At 42.9% G+C, this 27787-nt stretch overlaps 2 protein-coding genes across 3 annotated transcripts in view; one reads left to right on the top strand and one right to left on the bottom strand.

The window, feature by feature from the left end:
• LOC103905513 (tubulin polymerization-promoting protein family member 2) overlaps positions 1–8202 on the top strand; it is a 36794-nt gene extending 28592 nt beyond the window's left edge. For both annotated transcript variants that reach the window (XM_009287194.2, XM_019474115.1), the window contains 3 exons: positions 7297–7473; positions 7634–7787; positions 7944–8202. In XM_009287194.2, the coding sequence (XP_009285469.1) occupies positions 7304–7473; positions 7634–7787; positions 7944–8126 (507 nt within the window). In that variant the 5' untranslated portion in view covers positions 7297–7303 and the 3' untranslated portion in view covers positions 8127–8202. The remainder of the gene's footprint in view (positions 1–7296; positions 7474–7633; positions 7788–7943) is intronic.
• A 10333-nt stretch (positions 8203–18535) lies between these two features.
• The window catches only part of SYK (spleen associated tyrosine kinase), a 34450-nt gene continuing 25198 nt past the window's right edge, over positions 18536–27787 (bottom strand). Inside the window, exons 7-13 of the mRNA XM_009287201.1 lie at positions 25726–25816; positions 24863–25040; positions 23385–23594; positions 22756–22945; positions 20751–20891; positions 20398–20510; positions 18536–18608 (exon numbers count right to left, since the gene is read on the bottom strand). Coding sequence (XP_009285476.1) covers positions 18536–18608; positions 20398–20510; positions 20751–20891; positions 22756–22945; positions 23385–23594; positions 24863–25040; positions 25726–25816 — 996 coding nt within the window. The remainder of the gene's footprint in view (positions 18609–20397; positions 20511–20750; positions 20892–22755; positions 22946–23384; positions 23595–24862; positions 25041–25725; positions 25817–27787) is intronic.

The raw sequence follows: 27787 nt of genomic DNA, 5'->3' as shown, positions 1-27787 counted from the left end.
TTTTTTTCTTTTTTTTTTTTTTTTTTTTTGCTGACTGAGATGATTCTTGAAATAAAGTGTGCCAACTGTGGGGGAAAAAAAACCTTACAAATTTTCATGAAAATAAGCGAACATTGTGTAAAACTGCTCAATCTAAAGCAACAAACTTCTTCACAGAGGTCAAGATCATGAGATGTGTCTAGACCATCAGAAGATTTCACACTGATTTTACTGTCTAAAGAGAAAAGCGAAGGAATGAGGCATGTGAAGGCCAATAATCAAGATAGAGGGCTGTGCCGGAGCCCTTGTGTGGGAATGAGGCTTGGGGAGCAAAACTTCTTCAGCTGTCCAGCTAAAATCAGTTCCAGCCAACACTGTGATATCTGTTTATGTACCTTTTTCAGTTCATGACCTCCTACAAACAGCTTGAGAAGGACATTCAAGTTAAACTATAGGATAACATTTGTATTATGTAAGGAGCTGTACAAAGCTCTGAAGGGCAGTGGTGGCACAGGTTATCTTTACCATATGTCTGTACCAAGCACTGAGCATGATCTTACTTAGTGCCTCCATGAGCTGTCAGACCTACAGTATGACTACTAAGCAGACTAGTACTAGCACTGAGAAAAAATGAAAAATGTTTAAGTACTCAGAATTTGAAGGGAGGGTAGTGAAAATTGGTTATTGTTTCATTTCTGCCTCAGCCCCCTCTAGACACATAAAGATGGTAGACTGAGTGTGGGGTTTCTTTTAAGGAGATAATAATGGATGTGAAGTGTGAAAGAAATGCAGTCTAATGCTGCTTCGCACTCACTGTAATCACCCTTCCTCCCTGCACAGCTGCTCCATGCAGCCCAGCTTTTGGTCTCAGTTTACCTCCTCCTCAGCCTTGCTGTGGCCAAAGTGGTCACAGGAGCTGCAGGGCCTCACATCTGGGGCAGCCAAGGGCGGCGGGGGACAGCAGCCACAGCGGCAACCTGCCCCGGCTGTGTGTGCAGCAAGTATTTTCTGGCGTGGTGTGGGCTTCGGTGCCTGTCCTCCATCATCCATCCCATCACTGCTGGGGGACACCTCGGCTCCTCCAGCACCAGCGCAGGCTGCCAAGCAGAGAGCCTGGCTCAGACAGGACCGGGCATCTCCCATTGCAACGACTGCAAAACGTCACTCACCAGAGACAAATTCCCATGAGAAGGACCGTCCCACGGGTGTCCCCATAAAGCACGTATTTCCTGGACAGATGCAGTTTCAGACTGACCACAGGTCAAAGAAGAAATCATCAGTTCTTCCTGTGCTCAGCCTCTGAAACGAGAGGCAGGTGACTTCCATAGATAGAGAGGGAATCTGTTTTTTTGTAATTATCCATTTTTACTAGAGGGATATGCTCAGTAAGGTCAGTGGTTCAGCACAGGGGTAAGGATGGATAATTTCTTGGTTTATATCTGTGGGCTCACTGTGGGGTCTGCGGCTCACCAGAGACCCCAGGACAATGCAGAAACAGTTTTCCGCATATTGGTTTCCAAGTACAGGACAAGACCCTTGAGTTCACATGGGCTAGACTGAGGCATACAGAAGGTCACTTCACTGCAGGATTATTAAACTTGTCTTAATTTACTCCTTTGAACAACAGTCTGATCTACATGTCCATAAAAGGTTTCCTGGTTGTGTATGTGTGCGCGCGTGCCTGACATAAATAAAAGATGCACTGAAGAATTGAAAAGAAATCCCATAAAATATTTTTACACAGAACAGCTGCATGTCTGGTCTCTTTAGCTTTATGTTAATTTCTAACAAGTAGCTTCAAATTTCTCAGTGCAAGATTCTTGTTTTTTCTGCTATTCTGTAAAACTTCTCTTTTAAGCCCAGGCACCAACATGTTGCTCTCTTTTCTCCTCTTTCCCCATACATCTGCATCAGACAGATTATATTTGTTCAGCAAGACAGCTAAAGTCACTGCCTTTCAAACTTGTGTGATGTATTACATTCTCCTACTTGACTCTCATTTTAAATAAAACTTTGTTCTTCATCTACTCGGAGACCAGGAAGGGGACAATTTGGCTGCAAAAGGACATACTCTGGGATCAAACGGGGGTGGTGGGCAGGGGGGGCTTGTGGAATGGGTACAGCTCCACATCTGAGTTTCCATTCACCTTCATCCTCCATCGTTTGGGGTTTTTTGGGTCTAGCAGTAATCCGAGCAGCTCGTTTTGACAGATTTAGAGTGTTTCATACAGTAATTGGAATCTCACTGCTTTAATGTCTTCATTCAAACAGTTTCTCTGATCATGGCACTGAAAGGGAAGTCTTAAGCTATACATAGCTTTATGTGAAAAAAAGGAGGTTTATGTGATTATGGTAATAGTTCATAAAATCTAGCAGACAAAGAATAATGTAGAATTCATTTATTCGTAACAGCAGAAGTTAATATTCTTCTTGCCTACAAAAGAGTTTCAGACATTAATCTTTTCTCCTGGATTTCTGGTATTCTGCAGAGCTAGTTCGGATTGCTTCAGTATTACACATGCTCTAACTTCTTTTTTTGTCCTTTTTAGTCTCGTCAAAATACTGTTTTTCCTTAAATAAATAATGCTGATTCCATGAAGATGGTATCAAAAACTGTCTTCCAACTTTCCTGCAGATTTATGTAAATATTTGAACAGAACACTGAATTCTGGTCTCTGTTTTGCAGCTAAGCATTTTAGTGATACAGAATAAATAACTTCCATGCAACTGAAGATTTAAGATTTAAGCAACTTAGCATATCCTTTCATAATTTGAGAGTTTCTTGTTAATGGTGCATTTGCTTTGGGAACAGGGGAATAGTGTGTGTGCATGTCTGTTTATATATGTTATTTATATTATTTCAGTAGGATACTGCTTTTTCCTTTATTTTATTTTCTTTTATTTTTCCTGATGATCCTCCTCTATTTCTTTACTGTCTGTCTTATCTAAGATGCTTCAAACCTCCCTAAATGTAATTTTAAACTGAGCTCATAAAAGGTTGGTAACAGCTTCAAATACTTAACTAGTTACTTGGGACCAAACTGTATGCTCCCTTGGCCTGACTTTGTCGAAAGCTTGCAGTTGAAAGCAGAAAAAATTTGGCATGTAGCCATGAGAGAATTGAAGACCAAAGAGCATAGGCACAGTGATTCAGATTAATCTCTGTATTAACTTACTGAAGCAATACATCTGGAAGATATTAAAACAATTTTGCTGTGTGATCTGTCAGTTATGTGCTATCATTCTAAGGAGTGGCTCTTTAAAGCCCTGTCCTCCAGGTTAACTGAATTTTGTGACGGCAAATTGACAGGTCACAGGAGATGCTTTTCCTTAGAGGTGTCTGTGGGGAGAATCTGTGGCTTTTGGTGTTAGGCCCAATGCCTTTTCATGGTTTTATCAGGGAGCTGAAAATACAGGAAAAATTGCTGTTAATAAAATTTGTGGATGACAACAGGAACAGAGATCTGCTAGAGAAATACGAGTATAGAGAAGGGAGGAAACTTCAGAAGAACAGCAATCTGGCCATTTGCCTTTTTCTTAATAAGGCGTGTTGGCTAATAAGAATTCCTGACCATACATGCCTCTGTGTGTGCGTGCACGCACAAGGATGGAAATAACATAGTTCTCTTTTTTCGTAAACATTGGTGACCTCTGGTGAGCTTCTTGCATGCTCACTCTACCTGTGAGGTGCATAGCTGGAGAGAGGGCTTTGTTCTTTGGGTCAGATGGGGGTTGGATGAGACCACCTGTCCAGGCCATCCAGAGCCACAGGATCCCCACCTTCCCTGGCAATCTCTGCAGTTTTAGAAACTTGGCTGGTTTGAGCTCTTTTTGTTTATGGCTTTGTTGAGTTTATGGCTGGGGAGCATTGCTCTAAGAGCTTTAAGGGAAGTGACCTTTTGGTTTATTCATTGTCACATGCAGACTGTGAGGAGCAGAAACAAATAAGCTGTTGGCATCACAGAACCAATATGAAGTGGTGTTAGGCCCAATGCCTTTTCATGGTTTTATCAGGGAGCTGAAAATACAGGAAAAATTGCTGTTAATAAAATTTGTGGATGACAACAGGAACAGAGATCTGCTAGAGAAATACGAGTATAGAGAAGGGAGGAAACTTCAGAAGAACAGCAATCTGGCCATTTGCCTTTTTCTTAATAAGGCGTGTTGGCTAATAAGAATTCCTGACCATACATGCCTCTGTGTGTGCGTGCACGCACAAGGATGGAAATAACATAGTTCTCTTTTTTCGTAAACATTGGTGACCTCTGGTGAGCTTCTTGCATGCTCACTCTACCTGTGAGGTGCATAGCTGGAGAGAGGGCTTTGTTCTTTGGGGGGGTTGGGGGTTGGATGAGACCACCTGTCCAGGCCATCCAGAGCCACAGGATCCCCCTGGCAATCTCTGCAGTTTTAGAAACTTGGCTGGTTTGAGCTCTTTTTGTTTATGGCTTTGTTGAGTTTATGGCTGGGGAGCATTGCTCTAAGAGCTTTAAGGGAAGTGACCTTTTGGTTTATTCATTGTCACATGCAGACTGTGAGGAGCAGAAACAAATAAGCTGTTGGCATCACAGAACCAATATGAAGTGGTTTTGAGTTGCAGGCCAAAAAAAAAAGAGGTGAACTCCTGACCTTGAAATTTATGGGCACTTGGCTACTCACTCTAAGAGAGTATTGCCTTCTTTCTGGGTTCTTCAGCTTCACTTAATCACCTAAAGCTAGGTATACATTTTTCAATTTTAAAAATAGTCATATGCTGTAACTAAAAGGGGAAGAAAAGTTCAGTTCCAAAAATACACTGTCACAGAAAAGAGACATCTTTCCAGAATATAACAAAAATCCCCACCAACAACATGCACATCTGCCCCCCACATCATCATTCCTGTGATGATAGCTAGTGCCTCATTTCTTCCCTGCTTTCCTTGCACAGGCAGTGAGAGTGGCATTCCTGCTGGGGCAGCCCCAAAACAGGCCACCTGCAACAAGGAAAGAGGAAACAATTCATTGGAGTGATCAGCACTTGTCTAAAAGGCAGAAACAGCACTGCTAGCAATTGTTTGTCTGAGGTTTACGTTGGCATCCTTAGTCTCTGCCCCTGGCTCATCAGCAGCAAGTGGTACCAAAGAACCGGTGCACTGCACAGCTGTGCCAGGGCTGTGGCACTGTTGTCACCATGGCGGGGCAGGATGCCAGGCCGTGTTCCTCAGCAGTGGCAGGAGGTGGCACCCGCCACTTTTTTGCCATTTCACCCTTGCCCCGCAGAAGCCTCTCAAGGCTGACAGCTGTCCGATGCCCTTTGCACAAGACCTGCCAAGGGGCAAACAAGTTTCTCTGGGTGGCAATGTAATTGGTGAAGAATTATGGTCAGTCCAACAGGAAGACCAAAGGCCATGCAAAAGTGCAGAGGCGGTGAGCATGCAGCAGTATCTGCAAGGTTTTCCTCCTGGAATGGGTAAAACTTGGCCAAGCTCACCCCGCTGCTGTGGGTTTGCTGCGACTAACAGCAAGATTGGAAAGTACATGCCTGTTAATTAGTGGTGAGAATAAAATATTTCTGAAATAAGACATATTTACACATGGCTCAACGTTGCTAAGCACAGCTTAAGGAAAATAAATATATCAACCAATGAAGGCACATTAATTTAATCTTACATGGGCCACAAAGATGAAATGCCTTTTTTAACAGTGTGCTATCACAGTGCCCCTACAAACACGGTACGACTGCCAGGGTGCAAGCTGAGCTTTATTGCTGGCCTGAACTTCCCAGATCCAATTTCCAGCTACTTTAAGTTTGTTAGCTTATGAGTGGAAAACTGTGTTTCTCAAAGCTTTTTCACAGGTGATGTGTATTTTTTCTCTCCCCCTTCCCACCCCACCCCACCCCACTTTTTGGAGTTACTGATTTCCTGGTGACCCCCAAAGGCACGTGGGCACATGCGCTAGCCAGGACACAAGCACGCTGGCAGCAGATCAGCTCCTCGAAGAAGGAGGAGCAAGGACTGGCTGCACCTACTGGTTATAGGGATAAATGCCCCTTCCCTTTGGAGTACATGTCCCAGTACAGATGACATTTCCAGTGTGTGATGGCTATGTTAGCTGAAGAGTGTACGGTATTTGGTTTTTTGTCCCACAGTGGGCTGAAGGTCCAATACCCCCCCGCAAGGGATTTGGACCACCACATCTCTGGTGGCACACACCCCCCACCTCCCGCCCTGTCATGGGCATTCCGAGGACTGTGACATGCATGGGTGCTGAGGTGACAATAGGCCAGCAAGGTGCAAGGGGTGGCTCTGAGTGCCCACTGCCTCCAGGACAGCAGGGAAAGTGCCAGCACCACCACCATCACCACCGGCTCACGCAGGTGAACTGGGTCCACACCTCCCAGGGAGGGAGGGAAGGGTCCTGGGAGGGAAGGGTCCTGGGAGGGCCCCCAGCAAGGACACCTGGAGCCCCCTGCTGCCCCCTTCATGTTCGCAGCACATAGCCTCCCTGGTAGAAGCCTGCCTGATTTTTGCTCTAGAGAGGTGCAGACCCACACAAGATTTATGTTAAATGGCAGCCTGCAAACAACTTTGGGACCCAGAGCCCCTCGGTGAAGCACAAGGCTGTAGGAGAGGCTGGGTATTTCAAAAGGATTCGAGGGTGTCTCACAAGCAGCACGAATTAGCTGCTCGAGTTGTGGTGGACTGATTTACAGTCCGAGCGATGGCTTTTATGTTCTCAGAGATCCCTGATACCTGATTGCACTGGTCTAAGTCGATCAGTAGTGGAAAATTTACTGGTGTTGGGAGGAGGACAACCTAATTGAGGGAGCAATTCAGGGGATGAAGTGTGATGGGTAAAGACGGGGACAACTCCTTGGTGACTACTTGCAAGAAGGCCTGTGAGATTCAGGCACTTATCTGGGCCCTGGAAGACAAATCTGGAATCTTTATCATCAAATAGCAGGCAAAGCATAAATCAGCTCACAAATGCAGCCATTTGTTATTGAGAAAATCTAACTGAAACTTGTATTTCAAAAAGGTTCAGAAGCTTTGGATGTCTTGTTCCTTCACATGCAGCAGTCATTAATTCACCCCAGAGCCCTACCTCCACCCCTCCTTTGCCTTGCCTCGGGTCCCAACCTGTCCCTGCCCAGTCCTGCCTGGATCCCAGGTGTTCTCTGTCAATACCTGTGTGGTCATCATGGTTGTCCCATGGTGGAGAGATACCTGTGGGTGGTACCCCTTGCTCTTCTGGAGACAAGGTGCATAGGACATGTGTGTTCAGCAGCTGCAGATGGTCCTCAGCTCCTTCCCTGCCAACTTCTTTTCTCCACAGCAGCAAGATGTCAGAGGTAGAAAATACTTTCCGTAAATTTGCAATATATGGTGACACATCTGCCAGTGGCAACGATATGACTGGGAAAAACTTCTCCAAGATGTGCAAAGAGTGTGGCGTGATGGATGGGAAAGCCGTGACCAGCACTGACATTGACATCGTATTCAACAAAGTCAAGTGAGTGTCGCAGGGAGGCATGGTGGGCAGCACAGCCAGGAGGGAGGAAGGAAAGGCATGAGGCAGGCAGGCTCTTGCGCGAGGGGCAGCCCTGGGAGTTTCCCATCCTGCTGCCACCCAGCAGCGAGGTAACTTTCCTCTTGGTCTCCCGTTGCCATAGGACTAAGGGTGCCCGCACCATCACCTTTGCTGAATTCCAGCAAGCCATGAAGGAGCTCTGTGGCAAGCGCTTCAAGGGCAAATCACCAGAGGAAGCGCTGCAGGCTGTGTATGGCCTCATTGAGGGGAAGGATCCCGGCAGCGTGGGTGCCACGGTCAGTATGAGTTCCCTCGCCTGCTGTTCACCTTGAGCTGCCTAAGCTGCCATGGAACCATCCCTGCTGTAGGGGCCCTCCTTGCTCATAGGGAAGAGTTTGTTTGCAAACTGTTTGCTAACACTGGCTGCCTCTTGCTGGCCTCCTCTCTTGCAGAAAGCCACCAAGGTTGGTGGGGTCGAGAGGCTGACGGACACTAGCAAATACACTGGAAGCCACAAAGAGCGTTTTGATGAAAGTGGCAAAGGGAAGGGTCTTGCTGGGCGCCAGGATCTGACAGACAACAGTGGCTACGTTGGAGCCTACAAGGGAGCTGGCACGTATGACCAGAAGCACTAGGACTGAAACTGCTTAAGGAAACAAGGACTTTTCCCCTATAACATGGGAGGAGAAGCAAATAAACATCTCATGCAACCAGCCTTCTGTGTCTGTGCACCCCAAATCCGACAGGGTGGGAATGCATAGGGTGGGCACTGCATGACTCGAGTGGTGCAGGTTCCCCATCTGACCATACTTTGATTGCTGTGTGGTGGGGTTAAATCCAAGCACAAGCTAGCCTTCTGGAGGAAATTCTGTGGGCCAGCTAGTCCACTGCCATCACACTGCTTTGCATTTCCAATCAAGCGAACAGTAGGTTGGTCTCTGAATAGTCACTCAGTATTTTTATTCTCCCCTCCCAACACGCTATACTTTTTGCTATGATTTTTGACTTGGGGAGCAGTGTGTGCATGTGTTTGTATAGCTACACTGGGTTACATTTGAGTTGATGGTTTCTGGTGGCAGACAGCCCACCAGTGGTACCTGACCACACCTTGAAGAGCACTCTTACAGGGCATAGGATGCAACATGTACCACACTGTGAAGAGGGAAGGGGTACCAATAACACCAGTTCCTGCTTTTTGCTTTCCCCTTCCCCCAGGTTAAACCCTCTCACCCGTTCCTAGCACTTGGCATGGTCACTCATTACTATTTCCCCAGGCTTCAGGATGCTGGCAGCTGGGGAAGAGTTTGTGAGCCTAAGGAAAGCAAATAAAGAGCTGTGGTGCAGGGGATCAGGAAGGAGGGAAGGCCTGTGTGGAGCATAGCAGGCCCTCTGTACTCAGGAGGACGGTTTGCAAGCTCTGCCCGCACCCAAATCCTCTCCCCAGCTCCTCTCTCTTTTCCCCCTTCTGCCTCCCAGCCCTACCACTGTGGTGGCTTATGAGATCTCTAGTGCTGACAAGTCCTAAAATCACACGTGCACTTGTTCTTTCCCCCTGGCATTTTGGCAGGCTGGTAGGACTAGCAAGTCCCTTGTCCCTGCTGCTGCATCTGTGGCTGTGTGGCCAGTTTTGGGGTGCCCAGTGTGGGCACCCATCCAAGACACACTGCTGGGCAGCAGAGGGCTGTGAGGCGCTCCTTGGGTATGTGACTGGCTCTCAGCCTACCAGGGCTGCCTTCCCTGCTGAGGACTTTCGGTTTCCTAGATTTAGCATAACTGAGCATTTAGGTATAACTGAAACAGCACATTTGGGACAGTTTCCCCTGACATTATGGAGAATTACATAGCTGTGCTATTCCAGTCCTACAAGCCCTCATCATGGGCCATGATATAGGTACTGAAGGCACAACACTTGCTCAGAGCGCATTGCTCTTTACCCCATAGCACTCACTAATGTCCTCCTTGCTGCCCTAACCCCAGATAACATAGCAGTTGGGTGGATCTGGGAATTAACGAATCCCACTCACTCACTCACTCACTCTTACGCTGTCCTTACACACTGATGACATTTTAAGCTACTTTAAAAATGATCCATTATGCCCCTGGGTAACTCAAGTGTGTGAAGTGATTTGGTGACTCTGGGATATGTGGCAGAAAGTCCTACATAAAAGTGAGCAGATACATTGGGCATAATTGACAGGGTCTTAGTAGCTGGGGACTGCAGGGGTGACCTGGGAGGAGGAGGTCACAGACTACCCTGTGCTGGCCCACAGCCTGAGCAGGGCTGGAGCAGACATGCCACCAGCAAGTGCTGTAGCAAAGAAACCCCTGAGCAGGGACAGGCACACAGAAGACACTGGAGGAGGTATGACTCTAGAGGGACTGCGGCTGGTGGAGAAGGCCACACCAGAGCAGTGCAATGAGAAACAAGGACCAGCAAAAGAAGAGGAACCACAGTGGCTGACCCCAATCTCCTGTGCTGTCCATGGCCTCCTCAAAGGCACTGTGGGGATGGGACACCAGGAAGTGGGCAGGAGAGGTGTCTGGGGGAAAACCGATGTATTTCCCCTAAGTGTTTGTTTAATTGCTTGTCTTTATTTCTCAATATCAAAGAACTGATAATTTAAGGTTTATGTTAGTTGGCAATAAATAAACTGTGAAATTCAGACTCAGGACTGCTTCTTTGCCCAAGACAGTAGGAATGGGATATAGTAAAATGAAAAGAATAACACTGGAACATATGTAAAAAAAATAGGCCTTATGCCTGCTTTTTAATTTTTCGTATACCTCAGATCTTTAAAACACATACTCAGGGTGGCTGTCCTCAGCAATGCTGTCTTGGTACATCATCCTGTACAACAGTTTAAGCAAGTACCTGTAAATTAAGAGGTAACAGGATGTTGTACAAAAAAGAAAAGCTAATGCACTCAATAAAACAATGACAGAACGTTCTCACATAGCTCTGGTTTTGGTCACATAGCATTCCTTATTTAAATACTGTCAGCAGGTAATTGCAACAAATATTAATATTTCAGAGCTATGATTGCTATTCCTGATGCTTTCTCTTATTAGTTTCTGAAGTGGCTCTATTCATCCTGTTGCTCTTGAGACGCTCCTGCAAAAACATGGCTGAGAGGCTGCAGGACTGTATGACAGTGCCCCAGACCTGGACACAGCTCTTCTACTGTTTTCTGTGCTTTGGTATATAAGTCATAGTCCCCTGGCCTTCCCAGGATGAAGGGCTGATTGATTTCTTCCCCACGACATAGCACTATGTGGGGTGCATAGCTGGTGCGTGTTACAGTGTAATCAAAGATATGGGTTTGAGGTTCTCCCAGTATTTTCCACACGCCCTCACCCCCAAACGCTTATTAACGCATGATGGGTAGTAATCAGCAGGGTCCTGCTGATGCTTAGTGGCCAAGCAGAAAGGCATACCGGCTTCATGGGCCCAGCAGTGTACTACCACCAAATAATGCAGTTTTCAAGCAAAAGATGTACGTACCAGCAGCCTCACAGCTGTATCAGTGTCCAGGTTTGGTGTGGCATATGATGTCTCCATTCCTTCTAGCTGCACTTCAAACACCTTGGAAACTTTTAATTTTGGGGGAAAGAAAGACAAGGACTGCCCTCAATAACCAAGCAAACCTTGAGTGTATTTCTTTATTCAGGCTTCAGCCTCCCTGCAATTAAATGACTCAAGAAATTGCCCACATACAGTTCTTCAAACAAACACAAGAATGTGTTGCATTATTAGTTTCTTATATATATACATATATATATATAGCTGGCATGGAAAAAGCTGTGGGAGCTTTGGGAACAAACTGAGAGCTTTGTGCTTGTGTAGTGTGAGTTCTGGTTTGCATTAACTTGGGTACAATGTGACACTGGAGGGTGAATTTCTGAGACATGATTCAGTCTGTACTTCATCCTGTAATCTAACTTGTGTAGTGCTCCAGCACCAACAAGAATCACTACTTGTCCTGCCTATTCCTTATAAGTAGGAACCACAAAAAAAAAATGAGGAATGCCACGCTCACTCCCTACGGCAGCTACAGAATGGACAGATAAAAAGGAAGTCATGGTTGACTGAAGAGTTTAAAAATAGTACCTGATTGCTGCATGTCCCTGGGGAAGCAGTAATACCAGTGAGTATAAGATTTTAAAATAGCCAAAGACATGCATGTATCAATGACAGAGTCAGCAACACATTTGCAAAAGGAAAAAAAAAAAAAAGAAAGAGTTTATGCTCTAGTGCATTGGGAGCCTGCAAAAATTGAGGTGGCTCTTCAGTGTAAAGGTGTGTGTGGGGGTCCTGTTACACCACTGCCATCTGATACTAAATATCTGTACCATTTTGTATTTGCTCTCTTAAAGAGGCCATATTACCTAGAAAACCAGCCATTCTGAGAAGAAGAGGTTAGGAACCTTCCACTCGTCGGTGGCTGATGTTTATTGTGCATCACTTCTCTGCGCTGTCCTTTGACTGTCAGAGGGAGCATGAGGGCTTTGGGAGAGGGCTGGCTGCTGCTGCTCCTGTTGCCATTTAAGCACGTGTTTGCATAGTAGTCAGAAGAACGAGGCCCATGGAAGCTGCTAGAAGAGAAATGTAGCTGCATGCATATAAACATCCCAGATTGGGGGATTTACTGGCAACAGTGGAAATCTTGCTGAAACAAAACGACATTGATAATCCATGTTTACACCCAGCTATGGCTACGATGTGTCATTACTGTGGAAAAATAGGGAAGCATTGGCTCCAAATTACATATCTGTTGGGGAAAAGAAACATCAAACCAAGCCAAACAGCCAATTTACAACTACTCCAAAGTAGAGTGGAAAAAATACCCCTAAGTCCTGCTCTTTGGCAAGCTCAGTGAGCTTGTTTCTCTCGTGCGTCTCTTGATGTAACCCTGCCCCCACCCCACGGTTCCCTTCCATGCACTTTCCTTGCTACCTTCTAGACTCAAGACCAACACCAGCAATTCTTTGCCAGCTGGTCGTTGCTTCAGGGTACTGGAGGTGGGACCTGATACACCAGTCAGATAGAAATCACTTGATAACATTGATGAGATCTGCACACAAATTAGAACAAGATCTGAAGATACGGCTACAGTGGCTGTGTAGCAAGAACTAAGGCAGTAGGATAGGGCATTATCAAATAGGTAGGAAAAAATGACGAGAAACTACACACGCGTGTGTGCATGTGCGTGTGTAATGTTTTTAAAGCAAAGTCTTCAAACTGTGCAAAAGACAGCTATAAAAGGCCTCTTCTACCTACTCCGCTGCTCAGGCATGCAGTTACAGTCTTGGCACTCCTGCTGTTGCTGAAACCGGCACAATTTCACTTTAACAAAGCAGGAAGAAGAAAGAACCGATGTTGATGTCAATGCGGCCACTGGCTGGTGGCAATGCAGCAGGATAGACAAGCAAGTATCCATGCAAAGTAATGCTTGCGCTGCAGCATGTGCTGATGGCTCACACTATTTTCTGTGCTATCGAACGCTTCTTTGCAAAGTTGCTTCTATTTTTTTTTTTTGTTGCAGGTTGTATTTCTAACCTGACAGAGGCACGGGGAGCCCGGCATGTGGCTTACTGACCTGCTGTCACACAAGGCCTGCCAGGCAGGCAGCTGTAGCTGCACCCATGTGGCAGTGGGACTCCTCCATGAGCACTTTGTTACAGTTAAGCAAGGCCTGAACCTAACAGGCTCTTACCCTGACAGTTTTAAGGCACTTGCAATGGTAGACAGATGTGAGGAGTTAATCATCTATCCACGTTTATACTGGACTGGTCAGCCAGGTGCTATTTACATTCAAAGTTATGAATTTTAATGGACAGCAGTGTAATTGCCTTCCCTAGCTGCCTCTTGTTTCCTCTGCTTCTCTGGTTATGGAGAAATGTGCACATCTCCACTGCCTCAGGGAAGCAGTGGTTATACTCAGTGCAGAGTTAATTATATGCCAAGGAACCCAGTGGGTATTCACCTCAATTAACACATATATGACAGAAAAGAAAAACCACCCATTTGGAGATTGATGCACAGTGGTAGCCTGGCTTCAGAGAGCTCTGTGTAGTTGGAGGACTGTTGTTTTCAGTCAGGTTTGCGCTACATCACTCTGTTGTTTCACAGGAATCCATGGTGTAATACAAGCCTGAAGGAAGATGTGTATGCCATAGGCTTGTCTCTTTTTTCCAGCACTATTAATCAGTCTAATAGGAGACAACTTCTTTCCCTACACACTTTGTCTTTCTGGTAGTCACTGCATGCTCCACCCTCATTCTTCTCCTCCTTTTCCAGCTGCAAACCTTCACAGGTTACCTGGCTGCCCCAGTAAAGGTGTTTGCGTCTCAGCCCCCAGCTGCCCATAGTTACTGCAGGAAGCTTTCAGCTGAGTCTTGCCCGTCAGCCCTACAACCACTCCCCACCACCGTCGGGCCCGCAAGCTGCCCCGGCAGGGAGAGCTGGGGCCCAAAAGCAGTTGTGCCACTGTCTCGTGTCGCACCGTGGTATGTAGCACTGGGACACACTGCTGGGGAGTGGTGATACTGACTCTTTTCCATCTGAGTCTGGGATCACTTTAGGTCTGATATTGTTTTTCTTCACTGCTGTTTTTCTTCACTGTCAAACATCAGATGGTGCATTTTCTCTCTCTCTTTTTTCTTCTTCTTCTTTTTCTGCATGACTTACAGGCTTTCTGTCCTCACTAAACTTAGGGTTGGTAATTACAATTGCTGGCTTAATTTTCCTCTGTACTATTCAACCCAGATGCCACCCTCACTCCCTTCTATGCATGTTCTGTATCTTTCTGCCTGCAAGCCCCTACTGCTAGTATCACTTAAAAGACAAGGGGACAAAGAGTCTCAGAAGTCTTTGTTAATCATCCACAGTTAACCATTCACTATATAAATCATTGACGATTTGTCCTCACACGGAACTTTGCATCACAGCAAGCAGCAAAAAGACGAACAAGTTCCTCCGTACCGCACAGGCACAGAGGCAGAAGGGAGGGTGCCAGAAATGCTCGGACAAGTGCATCAGTCAAACAGCGTTCAAGTATTGCCACCTCCTGGCAGGGCCAGGCCATCCATACAGCTGCCTCGGCGCACAACCTGCTCTCTGTCGACAACCTGCAGTTCTGACTGTGACGATTTCAGGTGTGAAAATTATGGGTATTTTTCACCGGCTGATTAAAAGTCCCTTTTCTGCAGAGTGTTTGAAGCAGGCAGAGATTGTGCCGGGTTTTTAAGAAGTTTGGGTGGGTCTTTATGGGAAAAGGTGCATGGCCTCCTGTGCTCCAAAAAAACTCCATGATTTTGTAGATTTGAGCCCTAACCAAAGCTGTAATTACACTGTGTTTTCCTTCACTGAATATCCCATTTAACATGTTCTCACCTGCTCCTCCTTCTCTGTTACTCACACCAGCCTCCCTTCCTCCATGCTGCAGTTTGCTACCCCTTTGTCGGCAACTAAGTACCACACAGCCACTCGCTCACTCCCCCCGCCCGGTGGGACGGGGGAGAGAATTGGAAGAGCACAAGTGAGAAAAACTCATGGGTTGAGATAAAAACAGTTTAATAATTGAAATAAAATGGTAACAATAATAATAATGTAATAATGATAATAATAATACACAAAGCAAGTGATGCAGAGTGCAGTTGCTCACCATCTGCCGACCAATGCCCAGCCAGTCCCCGAGCAGCGGCCCCTCCAGCCAACTCCCCCCAGTTTACATACTGAGCATGACGTCACATGGTATGGAATGTCCCTTTGGCCAGTTTGGCTGTGCCCCCTCCCAGCTTCTTGTGCACCCCCAGCCTTCTCAGTAGGTAGAGCATGGGAAGCTGAAAAGTCCTTGGCTAGTGTAAGCACTACCTAGCAACAACTAAAACATCAGTGTGTTATCAACATTGTTCTCCTCCTAAATCCAAAACACAGCACTGTACCAGCTACTGGGAAGGAAATTAACTCTATCCCTGCCGAAACCAGGACACCCTTAGCTCTGCTGTGACAACTACTTGTGGGGCTACACTGCCAACTGGCATTTCTGATACGAGTCGATCTAAAAATAAAGACAACCAAATCCAGACAGCCAAAAGACAAAAGCCCCTTCCTTTCAGTTGATGGTGTAGTCCCACAAGTGGGAAGGTGGAATAACTAGGTCAGATTTGCTATGCAGGAAAACAATCACAGCAGTACAGTGTAAGTCAGTCCCTGACTGATCCCCCCCAAAGGTAAGTACCTGCCAGAAGAGTTGTCTACTTTTTGGCCTTTGTCGTTTGTTATTCAGATCCACATTCAGTCCCATCCAGCCTTTGCTCTCCTAAGGACTTGAGCTTGCAGCAAAAGCTAAATGAAAGATTAAGATCTCTCTGTTGTTATTTCAGAATACCTAGAACGGTTGCCTGCACCTTTGAGGGAGGCTCCATGTGGTATAATGTGACTCAAACCCTGCACAGGTGATACCTGTAATGCAGAAATCCTTGGGTAGCTGATAGGCTGCACTGACTCCTGACACCTCTAACCTTCCAGATCCAGCACAGTATTGTTGAAAAGCAGTATCTTGGAAAGGCTTGGGTGTAATAACAACATGCATATTTTGGGAGATTTTCCTGCTAGTCCCGAATAGCTCCAAAAGCAGCCCAGGCTTCAGTGGGCTTATCTGTCGTGTCAGGTACCTTTCAGCGTCAATAGGGGAATCTCAATCTTCCACAACAACCACAGTAATTCAGTAAATATACGCTCTGCACAGCATCAGCATTTTTTAGAAAGCACTTAAATATTAAAGGATTCTTGTAAAAACAACATATTTTGTAAAACAGCATCTTTAATTTCAATTTAAAAACCTAATCCATTTATTTCACAATACTTTATATTCTCATTGTAAACTTTTATTACATAATAGTGAAGTCAAAAATAATCGAGTAACAACAGAAAGTGACATTCGCTCAGAAGAGAGGGGAAGAAATATTCCTCCAGTTTTGTTGTATGAGATAACACTTTTTAAGAGAGAGAGCGCGAGACTGAGAGAGAGATATCTCTCAGGGAAATTGAGTACTGTCACTGGCTGGCTAGTAGAGATTTGTGCAATTTGTTTATAACTAATATCCCCATGAATGTACTAATTGCACATGTAGAGCTAACAATTTCTCTGCAACGGGATTAAAGCGACAAAACACCTACATGTAACTATGGCTAACTTCTACACAAGCTGTTCCTGTAGAAAAATGTTTCTTAAAAACAAAACAAAAAAATAAATCATCTTCAATATAAGTCACGTTTGGTCACATTTGAAACATGGTCTATTGCACTCAGTATCTTTCAGTAGCATGTGCTTTCTGAGGTGTCTCGCACTGGACACCCAAGATTAAACTACCAAAAATCACCAGGTCTTTTTTGAAAAATAGACCATAAACTCAGTCAAAAGAAAAAAAAAGAATTACAGTAACTCCTACATTTGTTTATAGTCATCTCTTATGAAAATTATTTCACACTTTCTCACTGTAATTGCCCACACAGTTTCTCTGCTAGAGAAAAAAAAAATCACTGCATCTCTAAATATACCCTGTTCACACAAAAACTAAACATGTATGTTCTAACCAGCCATATGCAATAAATATATCTAACTCTAAATCCTATTCTTTATATTCTTCTAAAATCTCTGTATCTAGTAGATGCAATGTGTGTAGACTCCTGAGATATATGTAAGTACCAGTAAAGTAGCTGCTTGTGAGGAATAAGTGATAGAAATTTTGATATCTATAATATTTAAAATGAGATCGGACAAACAAAGCATAAGGATAAAAATAGAATCAGAAGTTGATTACATTATTTGTTATTACCATTGCTATATCTGCACATTAATGGAGATGCATGGTGCATTACAGAAGGGTGATAAGACAAATACCTTTTCCTGAGATGCTCACAGGGATTAATAACAGGACAAATACTAACATTCAGGAGCGGACAAAGGTAAACTCGATGTCCATATGCCTGTTTTAAAATATTTGAGCTAGGGGTGCAATTTAGCTTTAGAGGCGATAAGGTGTGGTGAATTCTCACAACTGCTTTTCAAGAAAGGTTTGAAAAAAGAAATGATTGCTGCTCAAAACACACAACACAAGGAGCTTTGGTATACCCAAAGAGATACATGGAAAAGGTATCTCTGGAGAAGGCTGAAAGCAGCACAGAGAAAGAAAGCTGCTGCTCCGTCACTTTTCACTGTACAGCTGCTGTCTTTTCAGGAATGCAGTGATGGAGTTTATGTTAAAACCCAGAATCATTGTCTTAGGTGCTGATATGTTTTGCTCCAAGATGAGAGCAAGCCCCTGAGTTCCCAGGTTTCACCTGGAAAAAAAATAACTCCCTGAGGGACAGCTGGGCTTCCACATGAGATGAGGAATGAGAGAAGCTGGTCACATTTAAAGGAGATGATGAAGTTAGAAATTCACATCTCCCAGTTCCCCTCTGCCTACATTACTACTGAGAAGAATACAATTTGGTTTTAAAGGGGCTTGGGTGTAAAATCAAACATGCTGTCAGTCAAAGCAACGGACACACTTTCACAGTGAATTTCCTTCACAGTGAGAAATGTTTATGCTATTCTTCCTTGGGGAGGGAAAAGGCTGGAACAACTCTTAATGCATTTGAGGGCTAAGAATATTAAGAAGAAGAATCTAAATCGCAATCAGCATTCAAATACAAGAGAGGAAGAGGGCTGAAAGACACTAAATAGGTGTTACGTGACCGCAAAATGTAATGCCAATAAAGCTGTAAAGAAAATGAAATGGAATGTAGCAAAAGTATAAGCATCTGCTCTGACGTCCTTGCTGCTCGCTTTGGGGCCTTTCCACTTTCAACACTCTATTTCGGGTCTGGATATTGCACAGAAGGCAAGAAAAGGCAACCCTACAGACACAGGGCTTAGCTCTGAGCTTTGCAGGGTGAAAGCAGCAGTACAAAAATCGAAGTCGCCTGGTTTCAGAAACTGAATTGCTTCTCAGAGGGTGCTGGCTGGAGGCAAGGAAGCTGCTGTTCTTCATGCTGTTAGTGGAAAATGTCGTAATAGTAGTTACGTAATCTCAGCTCGACTGCAACAAATCCTGGTCGGTCATCAACACTGTGGAGAGACAACAAATAGGAAGGAGAAAGCTGTAAAGGTGCATGGGCCTTGTAATGCTTGGGACTATACCTCAGTGATAGCTCATTTAAAGCTGCTCATAATATTTTAAGGCTACCAAAATGATGCTACAAATGAATACCAAGTGGCAAATGTCACTACAGAGCATCCAGTCAGTGGATTTACTGTCGTGCCTGTTACTTTGTGGTTGGTGAAGGTACTACAAGAAAGAAACAGTAAATCAGCTCCATTTCATTTTCTAATTCATTTACTTCAGTAATAATCTAGATAAAGCTGCTCATAATATTTTAAGGCTACCAAAATGATGCTACAAATGAATACCAAGTGGCAAATGTCACTACAGAGCATCCAGTCAGTGGATTTACTGTCGTGCCTGTTACTTTGTGGTTGGTGAAGGTACTACAAGAAAGAAACAGTAAATCAGCTCCATTTCATTTTCTAATTCATTTACTTCAGTAATAATCTAGAGAAAAGAATATCTACAGTGCAATATCTGCCTTATAATGGGTACTACAGTCATACAGAGTGGCTTAGCACCACTGAGAGGAGCCTATGTATACACTATATGGCTGTCTGTCTTTCCTCTCTATCTGCAACTCTTTGTTGATTTGGGAGAACACAATTAAACTGACAACAAGCCCTTACAATATACATTACATATTGAGACAGTTACACTGCCTGACTTTTAAATTTTTTTTCTTTTTCTTTCCACTATTAAAGATATCTGAGTACAAACAAATAAAAAGCAGCATGCTTTATGATATGCTTATTAATCATAACAAAAATGGTCCATTTCATTCTAGAACTGTTATGGCATTCTGCGAGTCAAACCAAAAGGCAGACATTATTTTATGGCTCCACATTCTTTCTAGACTACTAGGTGTAATAAAACTAACAAAGAAGCAAGGTATCTAAAAGTGAAGTACCACAGCTCCTTAAATGGAATCCAGAGACCTTTGTTGGACACACATAATTCTCCAGATGGTGAACTGGAAGAATAAGTGACATTACAGTAGACTTTGGGTGCTTTATGGAGACCTTCCTACAGCTAAAAGTAACTTCAACAAAGTAGTTTAAAATGTTAAATCATAAAACATTTTTAATACATTTTTACAACATACTAATTAAAAAAGAATATCAGGTAGGCTTTCTTTTTTTTCTTCTCTATATTTCATAATTCTAACTTCTGAATTGTTATCGATCAGCAAAAATGTTCCTGACATATTAGGTATGATCTGAAAAGACATTTTGCCTCTCACTAATAGTAAATCAATGTGGGATCCAATCTGAGTATATTCAGAAATGAGAGAAGAGAAAAATAGGCCAAAACAATTAATTATTGAGGAATGAAATGAATAATTTCACAATATGACTTTGAAATTTCAGTGAAGTTGTAGAAATGAAAATTAAACAAAATACAATCCAAAATGAAATGAAAATATTTGCTTAATTTCAAACTTTCTCTTCAAAATACATCAGACTGACCTTTTTGTGGAATGACTTGTTTTTTATGATACCCTATTTTTTGTATATAACCGTTCCAGCAAAATCAGCTGTGCAAAATCAGCTTCTTGTAGTACACTCAATAATTCAAATAATTTTCACTTGAAAGTGCAACTGACTGCTTAGTTTGGAGGCTGTTTGTAAGCTAAACACCAGCCAAAATGATGTATTCTGAAATACCCTCCCCCCCCCCTCTTTTCTGGCTATTAACTAAGTAGATTAAAACATACTTCAATTAAAAGAGAGAGCATCACATCACACTCACTTGTACGTCCAACACAATTTCATTAGATCATAGACTTCTGTTGGACAGACTTCAGGACGTTCCATCCGTTCTCCTCTTTCAATCATCTGTGCAACTTCACCACCTTTCATTCCCTGGAACAGGGTGACCAGAACAGTCATCCAAGTTGCAAATGATTACAGCACATGTGCTAGTATAAAACAAATCGAGGCCTGGAGTTGATTTTTGGGCTATCCTTTGACTCATTTGTTGCAACAGATGGGGCGCTAAGGCCTCCTTTGGCCTGCAATAACCCTTTTTAGGTAGGAAAAGGTATTGGTTCAAATTTGCTCTGAATTTTTACAGAAAAAAATTTGCCAGGTAGAACTACTCACCTTATATGGCTTTTGCCCATAAGAGAAAGCTTCCCACATTAAAACCCCAAAGCTCCAGACATCACTTTTGCTAGAAAATTTGTAGAAATTCATGCATTCTGGAGCATACCATTTGACCGGCCATTTTCCATGACTTTGCGCCTAAAATATAACAGAAAGGAAAAAAAGCAGGCTAGAGACAGCGGTAAGCAGCAGACAACATCAGAATTCATATAAGCCAAGTTAACTTAGATCTGCACACATCTGTACTAAGTTCCATAACATTTCTGATGCAGTTGGCATTAGAGAGAACGGTTAGCAGCTTCTTCAAAAATGCTACAAAATTGTTCCTAGTCTTCCACTTTCAAAATAATACACTGAAATGAAATCTATGGTAAAGCAAAGCTTAGCTAAACGACCTGGAGTCATGTTTTTAGTGGCATTTAATTTAAATTTGCTCTTTAGAAGTAAGATTTTTCATCTAGGCTCTCCACAGAGGATAAGAGATACACACCCAGCTACACTGAGTCTCATTATTACTTGAAGTTGATGCTCCACTTCAAAGCACAGCGACTGCCTTGTGACAAACTGCAGTTTGATTAAATTATGCCATAACACTGTGTTATGACAATGCAAGTGTCAAGCTATCCCAGCACAGTGCTAGATCAAGTGAAAGAACCCCACTGCATTTTGTGGAGTTGTAAAGGGACTGGGCCTTTGATACCAATTCTCAAACCTCTGACAAGCAGCTCTGACTAGGCTAGTGGCAGTGATTTAAGATGTTACTGCCTTTTCTGGCAGCAGTTACTATTCCCATGGGAAGGTCATCAGAAGGGAGTGTGTGCTTGCTCCTCCTCTGCTGAAGGGCATTATCTCATGCCAACAGATTGCCTTTTTCTTCTATGAGGCAAATATGAATATTGTATGTCAGCTTGTTAACTCAGACCGACACAGAAAATCTAAGTTGTCTAGTTCAAAGATTGGGCAAAGATAAAACATGAGATGTTTCTGAAAAATAAACTGAAGAATTAGAACTTAACTGGCATAATCACGCTAACTACATTAGAAGTCCGTTATTAAGGCTGTAAAATTCAACTTGCTAACATGACGAAATTCCAGCAGCAAGGGTGTTCACATTCTTTCATCCTTTTATTTCCCCCCCTTTTGTGTACTCTATGACACTGTGCTTAAATATCTGACCACATACTAAAAATAAAATAAACCAAAATAAAATACAATAAACCACAATAAAATACAGTAAAATAAAATCTCCCAGCCCTTTTCACTATTCAGGTTAGCAGCAGCTGCCTTCCAGCTCTTCAACACTTTATTTTCTCCTATGGCCTGTTTCAAAGCATTTCATGGTCTGGCTTATTAGTTTTAAACAGCTGATGAAAGGGAACAGGCAGAAGGAAGAAATAATTTGAACTGCAAGAGCAATATATCAGAAAAAAAGATGCAGACATGATTAGAGCCTTTGTCTCCTACGGATGTTTTTACCTTATTAAATGTGGCAGTTATTTCAGTCCCTTTAGCTATACAGAGAGCCAATGAATTTAAAACCAAGCTAAAAAATTCTGCTTAGATCAAAAGATTATTTACAAATGGTATTCTTTCAAAAAACAAATTCAGTTCTGTTAGTCAATAATACAGTGTGCTAGCCTAAATTTTCCTTGGACATGGTGAAAACTGTAAGTGCCCAAAAGTTCATATCTGCAACATTTTCCCCCTTTTATATAAGGAGGTATCTCATTTCCACCATAAATTTCAACCTTCTAATGAGAAGTTTACCAAAAGTAAATGAAAGAAGTAAGCAAATAAAAGAAGGGACTAGCTTTTTCCTCCCTATACATCTCTTAATGTTGATCATGCATTTTGAAAATCAGTGACCTACTATCAGGCTCTAAAATAATGGATGATACATATTATTTCTAATTTTCAACTTTAAAAACAATTGCACTTCAACTGAAAATAACCTTATTAAGCTATGCTACTATACAGCTTTCATGTCGTGTGCAAACCTTACCTTATAGTAATTTTCATCAGCACTAAGAGCTTTAGAAAGCCCGAAGTCACTAATTTTGGCATAATGTTGGGTGACTAGCAGCACGTTCCTTGCAGCCAGATCCCTGTGAACAAAGTTATTCTCCTCCAGGTATTTCATCCCCATGGAAACCTGATGTACCAGCTCTGTTATATTCTTCTCCGTGACATGTCTGAAAATCATAATTGAATTTTTAAGAGGTCAGGAGTTCATTTTCATGACTTTTCATGGAGTTCAAATATAAATCTTTACTATGAACTTCCCCACATCATACTAGGAACCTGATCCACTTATGTTTAGCTAAGCTTTAATTAGAACAGGCAGCATAAGAATGTCCTGAGCAAGATGATGTGTGATCATATCAATAAATGAGCAAGTGAAGGTCGTGAAAATTCTTTCATTTATTCAAAATGCACTATTTTACCAGAAATATTTGACAGTTAGGAGACATGTACAAGATAATCATGTCCCAGTGAAGAGTAATTACAATCATTAATTATTAGATTAACAGCATGTCAATTTAAAATTGCCCTTAAAGAAAAAAAAAAAAGGACCTGTATCTTTTTTCCCCTTTGGATAAATCCTGTGAAATGGAATCAAAGCTTACATACCTATTTTTTTGCAAAAATTTGTTCAATGGCCCAAGTTCAGCCATTTCCATTACTAACATCCAGGCCTCAGCTTCACATATGCCTATCATTCGGACAATATATGGGTTATCCAGTTGCTGCATTACATTTGCTTCTCTCAGTAGTTCATCCTTTATGGCTGGGTCATTACTCTCATTCTTAAGAATTTTTACAGCCACTGGTTTGGCACCCCTACAAAAAAGAATCCAGTTTTGGGATTAGTTGCTGAAAAATCTATGTGCAAGCGCACACAATCTTCTTCTGATGTTTCTGTGCACATAGTACAAACTGTAACAAAAGACAGAATTGACATTCAGAGGGGAAAAAACCCAACTGTAACAGGAACATCTCTCTATCAAATGCTCAGAAGACAGCTAAGCAAAAGAGGGAGAATGGAAAGAACCTGAGAAAATTATAAATAAGTCATAAAAACTTCTTAACAAGCCTGAAAACAAATGTACTGGAAAAAAAATTCTTGCCCATTCTGGGAAGAATGCCATAAAGCTTTTCTGGCAAGAAAAGCTATAAAGGCCTTTCTAAGCGCTGAGGTGTTTTGGGGGTGAGACTAGAACATGCAGCATTGCAAAGCCCCAAGGCAGTGCTCTGAAATCCCGAGAAATTAAGCCTGCTCCTGCAACCTTCAGCTCATACAACTAAGTGAAAGAGTGACTGATGAGATCAACAGAGTTCAAGTGTGAAACAAGATAGCAAATACACAAGCTGGAACCAGAGCCCTTCAAATCCCCTCAGACTGTACTGGAAAAAGAAAAATCCTTCCTGGCTCTGAAAACCTTGGTTAAAGAAATGCCTCCAGCTTCAAGTGGTGAAAGTGTATACATAATCAGCCCATGCACTTAAACAACATACTGATAACATTTTACTATGAAAATACATGAACAGTCAGGTGCTCCCACTTCTGCCAGTATAAACAGCGTTTGTTCCTACTGCAATTACATGGTAAAAGAGGTCACAACATGTTCTGTCTTCTTGAAAATCAACATTCCAGCTTCATGAAACAGGTATTTATCATACTTATTTTAGGTGAGAATCTCTTTGCTACAGGTAAGCTGTCCATGGCACTCTACACTATTTCTCAAAGAGAGGTTGTGCAGATGGGAAATACTGAGTAGCATGACTGCCCATACAAACTATGGAGGAAGGCAGCAGACTTCCCACGCTACTATCCCTGACAGGAGAGAAAATAGTCATAAGGGGCACTTCCCACTTTACAGACAAAAATAATGGCTGGGAGGTGACTACGCTGCAGGCAAAGAAGTGTCTGCAAACAGAGGAGAAGAAAATGACTGTATGTACAAAGAAAGAAACCAGTCAATGTTAGCCCAAATTACTTACATACAGTCTGTCACCCCAAATGACATGCAAAGATTACTGCTGCTCTGAAAAATAAAGGCTAGAGCTTTTACATATTGGACTCCATGAAAATAGAAGGAAACACTTACTTTTTCATCTTATAGAACCCTTTCTTTACAGTACCAAAGTTGCCAGAGCCAAGTTCTCCTTCCTCCAAGGTTAACAATTTCCTGTCAAGAGTGACATTTTTTGGTTTCATTTCGTCTGGATCAGCATACGGACTTTCATAGACCTCAGTATCCATGGGTAAGGCCTCTCTCTGATCACCTGCCATTCAATCAATGAAAAAATTAGACATTATGTGAGACATTTTTGCTGCCACAGCTACCATATTCACCCTTTCTATATTCAGGAACATCAGTGTGTTTGACTTACGAGGGCATTATAAAGAAACCACATGCAGCCCAGCTATAGGCACTTTAGAACACCCCAAAAGAGAATGACCTCCACCTGGTGACATGCTCTAACTATTGAGCATCTGCATAATGTGAAACCAGGAGGTTCCTTGGCAGAAGGAGGGTTAAAAGCTGGCCCTTCTCCTTAGTACTTCCCATTAGTTACCTCAGACAATTCTTCACTCAGATTGCTGCCTTATATGTAGTTCATTCTTAGGCACCCACCTTTAATTGCATTTTACAGAAAGCCTGAGCACCAACCTGGCACTGTGGATGCAACAGGGTACAATTCTTTTTATGAAGTGCAAGGATGCAGCTTTTAGAGTCAAGGAAGTAATAAACTTTCACTTCAACATGGAAAAAGCGATTTCTGCTAATTGACTTTTATTACAGATGGTGACATCTGGCAGTTTCAGCTACCAGGGTTGAGCTATGGTAGTGGCTATACCAATACACAACATGCTGTGAAATATATGCATGAAAAAAGAAATATGGGTTGAGGAGAGATCTCTGGCATAAAGAAGGAAATTGTATTAATGACAAATTACTCTGCCTACCTTTTTCTGCTCCTGTAAGACCTCTCTTCCTTTGCAGCACATAAGGATTAAAAGGTACTTCATCAGGTGGGTGGCCAATAGTTGGCTGAAGCTGTAGCACACAAATAGAGCTTTTATGTTTAACAATGAATAGGTAAGTTAAAAGCATTTTTCCCCCCCGAGGATTATGGCATAATGATTGCAAAAGACACATAGGTGAGAATCAGAAAGTAAGAAAGGGATCCAACAAAGTTTATTTCATTCTGGAGGTTATTGCTTGAGCAAATATGCAGGCCAAATGAAACATACACTGCTAAAGCATAAAAAGTTATTGCAAATACTTCAGAGAATTTGATCTGAGAGAATGAACTGGAATAGGTCATGCACAAACCTTATTCTGCAGATATTAAATTTACATGCTTTCAAATCTGCCTTGTAACATAAGTAGTCATACGGATTTCTATTTTATCTGTCCTTCCTCCCTCTCCAAGTTCTCTCTATATATATCTAGGCCATAGGGAAATTCCTAGCACAAATGAAAACAAAAAATACTTTCCTGTTTCTCTTGTGGATGTTATAGAGTGACTCCACTTGGAAGAAACTACGGTAAAAAATAATTATTTTAATAGGCTTGTGTAACATCATGGACAAACATCATGGACCAGATACTAGGCCAGTCTGTCTGCTCTGAGGAGGGAGAAAATGACCTCATTCTCACTGTAATTGAACATCTGGTTCAAAGACAATCCCTCTGCCTTTACTCTTTGTCAGAGGAATACTATGGAGCACGCAAACCACCCCAGCCGGAACATGGTGTGTTCTGGAGCTCCTTGGCTGAAGGATGAGTCTGGCACAATAAAGTATAGATGACAGAAACTTATAATCTGCTCTCTTCTGTCTGTGAACTGTCAGGAACAGGGAATTACAGAACTTATTTCTGCAGTTTAGTCCATTTTCTTTCTCAGTATAGAAATTTTACTCTACTCATGAGTGACCTCACCCTCCTAAGAGAGTGTTTTAAAACCAGAAATTCAAACATCAACATGAGTTTGCTCAGTGCGAATAGGAAACAAAGGTATATTGTACTTGCAAAAGACTGGATAGGGCTATTTTGCAAATATTTGAGTATGTTATTCTTCTTTTTAATAACTGAAGCTTTCAGTGGCATAAGTTCCTGCCTGAAACAGTTGTGGTTTTCAAGTAAAGAAAAACAGAGCTTGAGAAATGTCTAGGAGTGAATTATTGGGTGCAACAGAAGTTCTATCACTTGGAAACTGCATTTTCTAGGGAAAATGCCTGACCTGGGCGGTACAGACCTTTAAATCGTAATGAAGCGATCTGCCCAGCTGGATGAAGCAGAAAAGATTTCACTACATAGATTTTACAGCAAATGCCAAGTAGGAGGCCAACACTAGGCAAAATTCTGGCCTAGTGGGATGAGCATGGTGGCATCAGGGATGGTAAGGGTAATGTTTCTGACTTGAATTGCTCAATCTTGTGGAACAGTGTTGAAAGGCCATTTGCTGTCAGGGCAAGCCACAAGAGCCCTGAGACAGTTCTGAGATAGGTCAGGGACCAAACTGACCAGCCAATCTCAAGAACAAGGAGGCAAATGAATGGTATAAAACAAGATATGCAGGACATAAAAGAAGATACGGGCAGGAGTGTTGATCTGCTTGAGGGTAGAAAGGCTCTACAGAGGGATCTGGACAGGCTGGATCGATGGGCCAAGGCCAATTGTATGACGTCCAAAAAGGCTAAGTGCTGGGCCATGCACATGGGTCACAAAAGCAACAGGCAATGCTACAGGCTTGGGGAAGAGTGGCTGGAAAGCTGCCTGGCGGAAAAGGACCTCGGGGTGCTGGTCAATAGCCAGCTGAATATAAGCCGGCAGTGTGCCCAGGTGGCCAAGAAGGCCAAGAGCATCCTGGCCTGTATCAGAAATAGTGTGGCCAGCAGGAGTAGGGAAGTGATCGTGCCCCTGTACTCGGCACTGGTGAGGCCGCACCTCGAATACTGTGTTCAGTTTTGGGCCCCTCACTACAAGAAGGACATCGAGGTGCTGGAGCGTGTCCAGAGAAGG

Source organism: Aptenodytes forsteri, unplaced genomic scaffold (assembly GCF_000699145.1).
Source record: "Aptenodytes forsteri isolate BGI_AS27 unplaced genomic scaffold, ASM69914v1 Scaffold169, whole genome shotgun sequence".
Classification (NCBI taxonomy): domain Eukaryota; kingdom Metazoa; phylum Chordata; class Aves; order Sphenisciformes; family Spheniscidae; genus Aptenodytes; species Aptenodytes forsteri.
Note: the sequence above shows the minus strand (reverse complement) of the source record. Positions and strands in the feature narration are given on the sequence as shown.